General features: G+C 41.6%; 1 protein-coding gene and 1 non-coding gene across 4 annotated transcripts in view; both read left to right on the forward strand.

The window, feature by feature from the left end:
* Positions 1-218: 218 nt before the first annotated feature.
* On the forward strand, positions 219-290 carry trnah-gug. Its single transcript has one exon. It is a non-coding gene; the product is annotated as a tRNA-His (tRNA).
* A 1,074-nt stretch (positions 291-1,364) lies between these two features.
* LOC119894176 (FERM domain-containing protein 5) overlaps positions 1,365-13,117 on the forward strand; it is a 63,108-nt gene continuing 51,355 nt past the window's right edge. For all 3 annotated transcript variants that reach the window (XM_038706752.1, XM_038706755.1, XM_038706753.1), the window contains exon 1: positions 1,365-1,719. In XM_038706752.1, the coding sequence (XP_038562680.1) occupies positions 1,618-1,719 (102 nt within the window). In that variant the 5' untranslated portion in view covers positions 1,365-1,617. The remainder of the gene's footprint in view (positions 1,720-13,117) is intronic.

Below are 13,117 nucleotides of genomic sequence, written 5' to 3' on the forward strand. Positions count from 1 at the left end.
GTCGTTAAGGGGTTAGTGCTGCTAGTCAAACTTTAGTTAACGTTAAACTAGCTGCCGTTACATCTGTAAACGTTGTCATTCTAGCTTCATTTAGTCACTGTGGCCCCAAACGATGCATTGGCAATTTATTTACAAGCTAAATGGAGTTCATTACGACATTTACTGTAATAGCTCTTATAGGCATAATTTCCACCCGCTACACCAGCTCCCGATAGCTCGCCGTGATCGTATAGTGGTTAGTACTCTGCGTTGTGGCCGCAGCAACCCCGGTTCGAATCCGGGTCACGGCAAGGAACCGTACAGGAGCATGCATTTTGGATTTTAGTTATTTAATGTCACAATCCAATCTTGCCAACGCCGACACACAAGAACACTTATATATTGTGAAATGTGGTATTCTGTATTAGAAACCTTGGGTTGCATTGTCGGACTCCCGAAACATAAATAGCGGTCTCCCTTTGTAAATACTTGGAAAAAGATTACATTTAGATGAGTTTTATTACGTAGGGAATTGTTTGAACGTTAGAGACTGAAGTGAACAGTGAAATATAGTTATAACCATCAGAGGGGTTAAAGCGCACTAACGAGGACTGGCCTGCAGGTGGCAGTCGAATACATAATATTCACTATGACAGGAAGAGTTTTATTATAGTCCGTATAAAACATGCCTTGTCCCCCTTTTCAGGCTGGAGTATAGGTCTACCTCAAGTTGGACAAAACTCCTTACAATTTTACAAACTCATTTAGGGTGCTGTGACACCAGAGGCCATTGGACGGAAGACTGAGGTGGTTTTGGTTCCTTTGCAAAGAATTGCCATGAGAGCAGGTTAGTCAACCCTACAAGATACATTGAATGGTATGTATGTGTAATATTCTATTCAGGTAAGCTATATTGCATCTGGAGCTTGTCATAGTGATAGGTGATATTTGATTTAGCCAACTATTTATTCTTAATCACGCTCCTAATTATTATTTAAGACATCTCAGCCAAAAGAAGCCAATGGCCTGAGTTTTCTGGATCTATGCTTTTTGTCACCACAGCTTTTGGTTAAAACAATTAGTTAGGACACGGCTGTCATCACCCAGTAGGCTAATTTTGTAATATTAACCCTATAGCCTACTTAATAATAAGTATCCTATATGGCTGATATTTCACAAACAGCCATTTTTAGAATTTTCCGGGCATGGATAGCCGCAATTTTTCATGTGTCAGGACAAATTGCGGCGTGAGAAAAACAATGTTGGGTATTAAAGCGCAGAGAAAATGCCATACACTCCCGTTGGTTCACTTTGACGTCAGTTTTCATTGGGACCCGCCCGCTCGCTCAAGTGGCAGCGGTGGATTGTGAGAGATAATCCTCGGCTCTCCCACAGACACACAACGGGGCCGAGAGCTGCCTCTGGATCTGGAAGCGGGCATCCTTGGATTCTGCTCTTAGCACGGGCCCACCGCACGAAAACTTAACGGGACGACAATGGTGCACGCCTCGGCGGCTGAATCCGTGGCTCCTGGTGGTTTAGGGGACCGGGAATTGTGGTCATTGTGACATTCACTTGCACGCTGGTGTTGAGTTTATTGTTCTGGTCCTAGACGCAGAGCAGCGATTCTCCGAGAAGATGTTGAGCCGATTTATGAGTGGCAGCATCAGGAATCTTGAGCGGGAATACAGCTGCACCGTCAGACTGCTGGATGATACGGAATATACGTGCACCATTCAGGTTAGTCACCTGTCGACCACAGTTTTATTCACTCTAGCACTGAATATCGCGGCAATTGTGTCTGACCTGGCAGACAGAAAAGCGACTGTTTGAGCAGAGGGACTGCAAGTGCCTGCCTGCACGTCCCGCTGCTGGTGTCTACCAGGAGGAATTACAGATCCTGAAGAGAATCATGTGGACTTATTTTTTTGTAATTTCAAATAACATAAGGCTGATTCATGGGAATGTATTTCCCTCACAGGACCCACGGATGCCAGAATAAATGAGTGAATTGGTGGCAGGTTTTGAGATGACAGGGAGCTCTGTAGGACAGACATGGCATTTCCCTATTTTCCCCAAGCTCAGGCTGATGGCATGTCAAAAGCATTTGACACTCTTTTACACTTAAAGGGCATGTTGGCAGGATTATTTTGTGTCAGTTTGTCTCTAAGCTTGAGGCAGTACTGCTTGCCAAATTATTGCCTGCTGGTTCATCTTTTAGTGTTGTTGCTCATGCAGTTTCACTTGAACCTCTGACATCAATAATGCACTTGTCACGGGCTAACCCATTGCTGCTCTGTAGAACATGCCTACTAAGTTTAACAATGTGGCTCTCGTAGATCTACACAGGTAGAAACATAGCTGAAATGTGCTGTGTGATGTTGATGCAGGGTTGAACGTAGTCATTCAGTGAACACAGCAACCATATGTGCATAATGTGTGGCATTTTCTTCCATGAAAATGGTCATTTACCACAGTGAGACATATTGCTTGTCAGTATATTAAAAGTCATATTAAATTATCTTTCTCCACCTTTTGTCTCACCACTACAAGCATTGCTTTGATGGTTGCGCAGTTTCATGTTCATGCTGATTTCTTAAAAAGAATGTGAGAGGGCCTGTCACATCAATTACAGCATTGTTCCCTTTGTGGATGCTGTACAGTTGTAGGAAAGGGCTGTAAGGAAATCCTTAAGAATTCTTTGACTAGTCAGTAACAATTCGACAAATTGAAGCTGCTCCATTACATAGCCTACCAAGGAAACGTTTAACCTGCAACGTGAAACAATGAAACATTAATAAAACGAGTGCGATTCTTGTCACTTTGATATCTGTTATCACCCGCAGGCTGTATTGCAATCGCTCCTCTTTCTCCCACGAGCTAGCGTGAAATAGATACTGCAATTACTTTAGGTTCGTGACTGTGTGCCCAGGTTGTAAACAAACCTGCATTTCTGCTTGGAGAGCTGAGCCAGAAATGGAGTTGGGCCAGATGGACTGTGAAGCCAGCAGGTGTGCTGTTTGCAGCAGAGTCGTGTGGCCTGGGTGGCTGACGTCAGCAGGCTGGAGGGAAGGGAGTGGAGTGAAAGAGGAGAATGCTCCGGCTCTGCTGTGACTGTCTGGCATCCTGACTATCTTTCTGTCTAACTTGGCCCTGAGGGAGCAGGCATAGTCCACCTGACTAGCCACACAGCTGGAGCATGTTTTTTATTTAGTTCAAACTTTGCCCTTCCTTCCGCTCAGGCTTCTGGCCTGCCACAAACCAAACTCACCCAGGATACCAGGACACCTAGACTAGGGAATGCAAAGTAAGAGGCATAACTAGGTCATATATTCTCAGTCTCTAGTCTCTCCTCTCTCTACTTCTTTATGTGTTTCTGGCTTTCTGTCTCCCCCTCTTTGTCTTTATCACCTTCCTATCCTGTTTACAGTGTGCTGAGATTTTAATCCCACTAGTTTCCATTATACTCTCATCCTTTCCCTAAAGGGTTTATTGGCTCCAAATTCAGATTTGCCCCTGACTTACATCAGGCGTCAACATCTTAAATGACAGGGACATTTCCATGGTGTCTGCGTTAATAAAGCCACCTTCTGCAGAAACATCCTCAACAGAAATGAGAGAGACAAAATATTCATGCAGTACAGCTGAGCTTTGAGGGCTTTCAGTGGAATGGCAGAAAATGTGGCAGCTGTAATGCATGAACTTAAGTTTTGCATTAATGAATTATGGATCTTTCCATTATGTTTGGGGGAGGAAAAAAAAGTGAGCACTCATCATTACACAGCCCTGTAGATTTAGCTCTCATCTAGTTGCAGGTTGATGGAAGTGCCTGGAATCCTCTGTTGTCGTCAGGCCTCTTCTGCTCTCTGATTTTAATGCAGTCTTGCAGCAGAGAGAGAGTCAGCAGTACCCCTCACTTTTGTCTAATTTACATTTACATGTCTGAGTAACAGATAAATCACATGTAAAGAATATACTATATAAGACCAAGTGGATTCACCCTCTATAAATGCAGCATACACTCTCATTTGTCAGATGCATTATTGACAAGTCTTAAGACATCTAAATGCAGGTTCTGTCTACCAGCTCGACATATAATGAAGTTTCAAATATGCCACTCTTGCACAGTTGCCAACATTTTTCCCAGATCTCCATTATTAAAGTGTCTGTATGTCTGTTGTCACAGTAAAGCAATTTAAAAAAGGTATTGTGAATTTTGTGTGGGGAGAGGAGGCACAAAGAGAGTAAGAAAGACAGTCTCTACAGACATGGGGAAACTATTGTTTGTCTCTGAAAGGATTGTTCAGCTTTTTGAGGAGCCTTTTTTATAGAAAGAGTTGGGTATGTTTAAGCTCCCTTCCACCCAAGCCCTGTTGTTTCAAAAGATTTGCATTTTTTGCCAATTATTATTTCTTCAAATGCCTGCATTTAAAAAGTGTGATGATGTAAGACATACACTGGACTTTTTTTCTCCTCCACTGATGTAAATCAGTTTCGCATGCAGAAAACCTCCACTGTTTTGTGGTTATTAATTAATTACGGATTTATTGAATGGCTTTCAGCACAGTGATCTGGCCCACTCTAATCCAGATACAGAGTTAATTACAGCTTGCACCCTGTGAAACCTGTGATTTCCCTTGGTTTTATAATAACAGTTTTGTTTGAGGAAACCACAACCGCCAGCTTTGAGGGCAGCGTAACTTGTGTCAACCCAAAATTAAAACTGTAGTACTGCTGCTGTGACCAAAAGCAATGCTGTTTAAGTTCTCCTGAGGTCTGCTGACATCTTGGTGTGTGTGTGTGTGTGTGTGTGTGTGTGTGTGTGTGTGTGTGTATTGAGGGGTGCCAGGGTCTCAGCTGTTGCTACGGCGACTCCACAGTTACTCGAACAAAATGTGAGATCACTCACTGGTCAGGATTGCCCTTCCAAAAGCCCTGACAAAGACTTGGCCGTTAGCGCTCACGGGAAGGTAATTTATTCCATGAATGCCATCGGAGGGCACTAGCGGTGAGGTGACTGATGCCATGCCCACACCAACCAGGACCCTCTTGGGATTGTCCCACTGTGCCCTTGACACACATTCAGTCTCGTAGTTCCTGTGATGTCATTATTATTATCATAGAAAAATGCGCTTGTTGTTAAAGCTCACATGAAGGGCTAGATGTGTTTTTTTTTGTTTTGGTACTAAAAGGCTTTTTTCCGCAGAGGACATTTTGATACATTTTGTCAAAGTAGGAAAAGCACAGGTGTAAATAAATTAATGACTGCTGAATTCCATTTTAGCTGATTCACTTTTAGGGCTGCTGGTGTTGTGCATGCTGGCTTACTGGGACACACTAGCAGAGTAATTAGTGTTATTAGTAACACCTGTGCTTTTCCTGCTGTTACAGGTTAAAATGTCTGTTGTAAAAAAGGCCTATAACAAAAAGTTGAAAAGTATAAGATATAAGCAAAAGCCCTTCTTATCATTCAAGAAAAAAAAACCGCAAATGTTGTCAATAACTTAAATAAAATTGTCTAGAATTTGTGAAATAATGATTTAAATCAGGGACTATGTGATCAAAGAATAAGTAAATAAAATTACTAATCTGACCAGACTTTCAATGGCAGTTTTTGGTACTTTTGGACAGTTTTCAATACCAAAAAATTATTAAGGTTTGATGCTCAGCTCTTACTGCAATTGATTTTCATTGTTTTTGTTTTCAGTGACTTGCTTTTGCTTTGTCATTACAGAATGCATCAATGTATTTGAGTGTATTCATGTTTTGAAATTTTATTTTGACAAGAAATTTTAAAGTCGGTGACTGTAGCTAGCTCAGAGCAAAGGTTTTTTAATATATAGTTATTACAGTTTCAGCTGCAGCGTCCAGTGTGACACTTCAGTGATCCCTGGTGACTGCAGGTCTTTGCTGACTTAACACTGTTAGGACCTTCAGAAGTGTCAGGTCCACTAGGCATACAGTACGTCAGCCAGGGTTTAAAGAGTGCATACTTATGTGTGTGCAGGTGTGTGTGTGTGTTCGGAGCTCATGGTGGCTGACACACTGTTGCTATGCTTCATATGAATGATTAAAATGTGTGCTAGGTCTGAATGTTTCATGAGCGGTAACCTCAGGAGAACATCACTTGTGTTTACCAGCATCACTGCACACCAGCATCACGATTGGCTGAACCTGTGGCACATGGCTGGTTACAATTAAGGATTAGCTCAGTGTAGTGTAATCTACACAGCAGAGGAGGGCAGGACAACCCCGGCTTGCAGCCCTCTCCAATCTCTTTCATGGAGATTTGATATGTGGGAGCAGCCACTTGCCAGATGTAGGTTATCAGTCATGTCTTGTTGTTAGTGACAGGGCTGGTGCATCTGGTCAAGGATGCAAAGGGCTGCTGCTCTGTTGCTGCCTTTGGATGTGGACTTTCATCTTCACCCTAGTGTTTCATTGCTGTCTCACACACAGCTCTGACAGTCCAGCGGGATATTACGGGGAAATTAAACTTTGCCTAACCTGCATTGACTTACTGGGATTTATAACAGAGCTTAGCTGGAGAAGACATGGCAAATGACTCTTTAGTTCCGCACTCGTTGAAACACGAGCTCACACAGATTAACACTTTCGTCTCTCAGAAGGTTTCGTCTGCTCCCTCAAATTAGTTGTATCAGGATGCTGAGGCTGCTAAATGTGGGTGCAGAGCTTGTTTGGGTTTGTCTCACCAAATGGCCCTCTTACATCCGTGAGTGTGTGTGTGTGTGTGTGTGTGTGTGTGTGTGTGTGTGTGTGTGTGTGTGTGTGTGTGTGTGTGTGTGTGTGTGTGTGTGTGGGCTGGATAGGGAACAGGCAGGCAGTCTGTCAGTGTGTCGGTAGCAGTCTGCTGAGCCTTCCATTGTGCTGCTTGGGGTGTACTGTGTAACAAAGAGAAACAGAGAAGAGGGGCCTGAGGTTATGGTCCACCTTGAGGCATGAATATTAAACCTCCTACCAGAGCAATATTACTTTAGTGACCACTCTGCTAATGAGAGAAGCGACAAGAGCTCGATGCTGTTCCCCTATCAGGCCGGGGTTTACTTTAAAAGGCGATAGCCTACAGCCATAGCAATGCAAACAGACTGCACAGCTAGTTGGAGATGTTTATATGCTTCAGTGGCCTTATAAATGAGTTAACACAGTGCGGTGCAACTCTTGGTGGGGATTGCAAAAAGGAGAGCCTCAGATAGCTTAACTCATTTAAAAGAGTGAAAACAGTGTTGAGCTGAGCTTTGATCAATTACAGATAACGAAGGGTGATTGTTACCTCCAGTTATGATACACAGGAGTGGTGCACCACCTCAAGCCAGAGAGGTAATCTGATTAGAGCTGTCTTCAAACGTTGACCTCAAAAGTTTGTAAGCACAGTTTGGTATCAAACAGAATTTTAATTGCAATGTTATATAAAGCTCAGCATTTACTGTAGGACAACCTAACCGCCTTTATAATGAGAAACATTTTTTGTTGTGTAACTGCCCTAATGTTTGTGTTTTGAGACCATAGTGTACACGATTGCAGCATTGCAGACAGCAGCTAATGGAGGGCATATAAGTGTGATTTTATATCAGTTGTGATGTAACTGATAATGGATATAACAGTAATATGTTGTCTGCCTTGTTTATGAGCCATTATGTGGGGCTGTGTATATGTCTGTTTATAATTTGTAGCCTGTATAAAGTTCACCACGCAGTGTAGATTAGTGTGGTAGGTGAAATCTATATGGACAGTCTAGTCATGCATCGTGACGGGGAGGTATTACAGTTTTTACTGCTCACACACCAGACCAGAAAGCCAAGCCAGCCATCCAACCACCACAGGTTTTGTTTGTCATTTTTTGCTGCAAACCAAAATCTTCATTAAATGGGAACCTCACCAAACAGTAGATACTGCCTGGACATCCACTCATTGAAGTGTGTGAAAAACAAGGACTGCTCCTGCACCCAGACGAGTGGTTAAGTGCTGGTCATGATAGGCGCTGCACTACAGTGTGTAAACCAATACAAATTTAGAAGAAAGGGGAAGAAAATTATGTTGTCTTTATTGCTTCATTTTTAGTCCATTGTTTGGATTTTACATGGAATACGTTGTTTGGGAAGGTTTTTTGGTGTTATGATGTGATTGCTCTAATCATGCAGCTGCAATTCTGCCTTCATTCCTTCAGTGTCCTTGTGCTGCTATCCATTGTCAGACTTTACTTTTTGTCCTCTCCTCCCTATGCCGCTCTGGTCCTGTTTGTCTTTAGGCCTCTCTGCTGTATAAGAGAATCCAGCCTTTGTCTCGCTCTGTACTTTAAGGCCCCGTGCCCCTGCAGATTAATGAGTTATATGCTCTTGCTACGACACCCACAGTTAAAAAAACAGCAGAACTGCACTTTTTGCTGACTTAGCGGGCTGAAAATGTAGTGATCTGCAGTATATCTGTGTGCATTTGGATTCTTATTCTATTATAAACTATGTGGGATATTGTTTAAGATATTTGTTCATCAAATGTTTAACAGAGCATGTGTATACTTTGTCTTTGTCAGTCCAACAATCCTGTTAAGCTCCAATACAAAAGTTGCTTTGTGTTGGAAATTAATAATAATGGGTGTGTCATCAGCACTTAGGCCAGGTGCTGAGCTGAAATCAGATGTGGTCTGACAGCCATGACACTGTTCTGTTGGCCAACCAGCCAGCAGAGCGGGGAAGTACTGATAGAGTGTGGTAGAGAGATGAATTTAATGTTCAACTCTGAGTTCAGTCTTCTTTGCTTCACATAAGTTTGATGTCCTCATGTGCTCCATCAGAGCATTTTTCAAGAGAAAGAGTGAGACATATTTCTCCTTTCTCCACTTAGTCCTCCTGCTATTTTTCTCTATCATCCTGCCCTCTTCTGCTCCACGGGTCACCTCTTTCTCTCTGTCTTTATTATCAGGCTTGTGGTGCTGCTGCATGCAGCCTCACTGCAGGGTTTTTTGAGCTAATGATTGCTTTTCCTCCCCTCCTCCTATCTCCCCTTTTCATCCATCCATGCCTCAGTGTCTCGTGTCTTATTTGTCTCCTCAGCACATTTGCCTACTCAGTGTGCTCTGTGGGTTCAGTTCATGTTTTCAGTGTAGTCATTGCTGAAACAGATGATATGCTCTGGGGCTTTGAGGCACGAAACATCACAACTCGTCACAGAGTTGGGATTGTGTTGCTGTTTCCGTGATCAGGCCAAGGTTGACTGTAGCCTCTTGCTTTCAGTGTTCATTATTGCTGGGTATCAGTACTCAATACCTTTAAGGTATCGACCAAAATAACTCAGTAGTACCGTCTGTGGTGATGTCGAGTGTAATGTATTTTACGGAGTTGGCAGTTCAGCATGCTGAGATGCCACAAAAATGTTTGAAAGTATGCACTGGCCCTGAGTAGGCTGACATGCTAATATTTCTTAAAAAGAACTGCTAAGGCAGATGGCTAGTTTGAGAATGGTGGCTGGGATGTTTAAAATTACATTGCCCAAATAATAATAATAATAATAATAATCTTTATTTGTAGAGCACTTTTCAAAAACAAGTTACAAAGTGCTTTAACAAGTGTAATGACAATAATACCCAAAAACAATAATACAGAAACAATACAAGATAAAAGCAAGAAAACATTGAAAAGACTAAAATACACGTTTAAGATAAATATAAAATAAGTAAAATAGAATAAAATAAAAAGGGATCAAATAAAGTCAAATAAGATCGGGAAAGGTTCTCCTATAAAAGTGTGTTTTAAGAAGGGACTTAAAAGAGTTCACTGACTCAGCCGACCTGATTTCCTCGGGCAGGCTGTTCCAGAGCCTCGGGGCCCTGACAGCAAACGCTCTGTCCCCTTTAGTTTTCAGTCGAGACTCTGGAACAGACAGCAGACCTCTGCCCGAGGATCTCAATAATACTTCATTGTTATTTAATAAATAGGAGTGGTGGCATTTTACGCACCTGAATGCTTCCATTCACATGATGGGTATCGAATGAAGTGGAATACAAACAATCAAAGGTTTCGAATAAAGTTCTTTATTGGTATGGGTTTCACTTTAAGGATACTGGTATTAGTACTGGTATCGTACATTTTTAAACAATAACCAGCCCCAGTGTTTATATAAACTGGATTTGTGGTTCAGTTGATTTTCATAAGGCAGCTCGATTCATTGCTCCAGTCCCTCTGGGATTTAGCTTCAGGAATTGAGGTATGACTTACGGTGTATTCACTTGACTGGATGAGTTTGTGTTGGCTGGATAATGTCACACATAATGTATTCAGTAAAAAGTAAAAAGATCCTCTAACGAAGAGCTGTCAGGTCCTTCAGTCTACAAAGAGCCGTCACGTCCTTCAGGCTTTGTGTGTAGCAGACAGAATTACTGTTTGGTAACAGCTTGTAACCACTAGATATGTATAGCCTCAGTATCCACTTTTTACATTGTTCTGTTTAAAAAAACACAGTTAACTCCACCAGATTCATTATGTATAAATAAAACATGTAGACAGGGTTGAGAAGTTCAGCAGTGGGCTAAATAGTGCACCTAAGTTCTATGTTCTACATTTAATGTAATATGATCATTGCTGCCAGATGCATCAGCCTCTGGCGTCTTAGAGATATTTGACGCGCACAACAGAAGTTTGCCAGGAGTGTTACGATAAACAAAAAGCATGATGTCAGCAAAAGCTCTTCATTGATGAGAGAGGTTATGCTTGGTGCAGTAGTGCTTTGCATGTCTCAGAATACACAAACTCTCCACTGCAGCTGGCGGAGAACAATGGAAGTTTATTTTCCTTCAGCAAAGAACAAGAATGTAAATGTAGGTGTGTGACATTAAAAAGTGATATTTCTTGCCGAGGTGATAAGCTGTCTCACGATATCAGCATGACAGTGTGAGGGTGAAATTAGCATAGAAGATGCCCTTGCAACTTGTTTGTGTGGCAGGATTTTGAGAACCCGGTGGAAACAATAAACGGCGACAGTGACAGAGAAGACACTATCAGTATGTAAGCAACATATTAAAATGCACTTGCATTGTTTTGCATTTTGTGACTTTCAGTCAAATAAAGGACTATTTTTCCAGTGATATATTTATTAGTCATTAAAGATTTCTTTAAAATAGTGTTAAAACATTGTCTCGGCTTGTTCTTGTGAACCCGATATCGTCTCATCTCGTGAGCAGAGGGTATCATCACACCTAAAAACTACTGAGAGTATGTGATTGCAGAACGTGGAAAATGGAAATGTCTAAATTTGGCGTGCATTGATCCAACTATTGATACATAATACAACCCAATACCAGTGCTCTCCTTATCCCAAATGTATATTCTGTATACCTTCTGTTTTCATTGTTGTAGCACAAAAACTGAGCTAGACTGCTGCCCGCAGTGACTGAATGGATCTAACTGATTGTAAAAACTCAGAATTTTGAATGTTTTGCTGGCTCACATTGAGCTCTTTGGTGCCAAATGGTCTTTTTTAATACCAGTGCATGCTTAAAAAAACAATAATACCCTTGACAATAAGGAATGGCAGCAAGTTATCCCTCTTTAATATGTTCAACTCAATATTCATTAGAAAGTAAGTCATCCCCTGCGAAGCAACGTCATCTGACAGAATGTGTTTTACAGGTTGGTGCTGTTTACCATGAGGACGGTGTTTGATCATGAGCATCACAGTGAAAGTGGTCACGAAGGAAAGCAATCTGCAATCTCACAAATGAGTGTCTAGCTGTAAGAGAAATACGAGAGCCTGTCATCTTCATACCTGTGAAGAGGGCTACTTGAGCTGCACTGAGAGTGTTCATTCTCTGCGGATCTCACTCCTGCTCTCCTCTACTGTCTTTTGTGTCTCTGTTGTGACAGTACATTCTGGCAGACACGGAGGAGCTTGAAGAAAGCCGTGTGTACTGGTGCAACAAGACGTTGAGACGAGGCGGGCTGGTTGTTTTTGGTATTTAGACTTGAAAAATCACCCTCTTAATGTTTAATTCATCTAAGTCTAATTTACCACCCACTCTGGATAATTTTCCTCCAGAGAAGGAATTGTGTTTTCTGCTGGGTAGGTAGATGACAGGCTGAGTTGCTATATTAGAGTCATTATTTGTATGTGTTAGCACTGTATGATTGCGCTGTGTGTGTCTGTGTGCATATATTATTTGCATGCCATATCACCCATCAGTCAATGTTTATTCCATTTTATGGTCAAACAAAGCCCTGGGTGACTCCCGGTGTTCCATGTGCGTCTGGGCCTGCAGATTACACTAACAGCTATTCGTGCATGCAATCCTTTTCCTTTGTGTGTGTGTCAGCGCAGCAGTCAGAAGAGATGAGTGTCTCTGGAGAGGAGATAGATGAACACACACAGGAGACAAAGAGGCTGGCCAGCTGAAATACACAACAAGCCACAGACACAAAGCCAGCTGTCCACTGCAGGTTCTGGGTCAACTCAGCAAATGTGTTTTGATTAAAAACAGTAACAGTAGTGTGTTTGACATCAAGACATTGTTCCGTCCAGTTTGTAATGATAGTTAGTTTTTGAATGTAAAAAACGAGGGCAAAGGTTCTCCCATTACAAGTTCTAACACTTACAAGAAGGGCAGGCATTTACAAGCTCTGCTGTCTTTAACGATCTTGAATTTTCACTTGGTCCTTGTTGACATGGCTGCACCTGTTTCTTTTATAGTTCAACTGGTGTACCATAAATTTCTGCTTCTGTCATCCTCAGTTGCATTAGAAGATTATGTCTTCTATTTGGCATTTTCCTACTATTTAAAACATACAAGGATGTATTTCATTTGCAAGTAGATTTATTTTAAGATCTTTGGTTTTCTAATAAGACAATCATTTTATTGTACACCATTAGAGTGTAATATATTTATATATATACGTATATATTGGTGTGTGTGTGTATATATATATATATATATATACCCACATATGTGTGTGTGTGTGTATATGTATATGAGTATGTATATGCGTGTGTGTGTGTAATGAAATGAGGCTTGGGAGATTAAAGATTGTCTTGCCCGCACATAACAGCATCACAAAGAGAAATCATAGGTTATTTGCACCTTTATCACATTATTTCTCTGAATTACTCCAGTGGAATGTCTTTCTAAGTCATCTGT

Source organism: Micropterus salmoides, unplaced genomic scaffold, assembly GCF_014851395.1.
Source record: "Micropterus salmoides isolate LMB-PRFRI ecotype aquatic unplaced genomic scaffold, ASM1485139v1 Ms_hic_scaffold_8, whole genome shotgun sequence".
Lineage (NCBI taxonomy): Eukaryota > Metazoa > Chordata > Actinopteri > Centrarchiformes > Centrarchidae > Micropterus > Micropterus salmoides.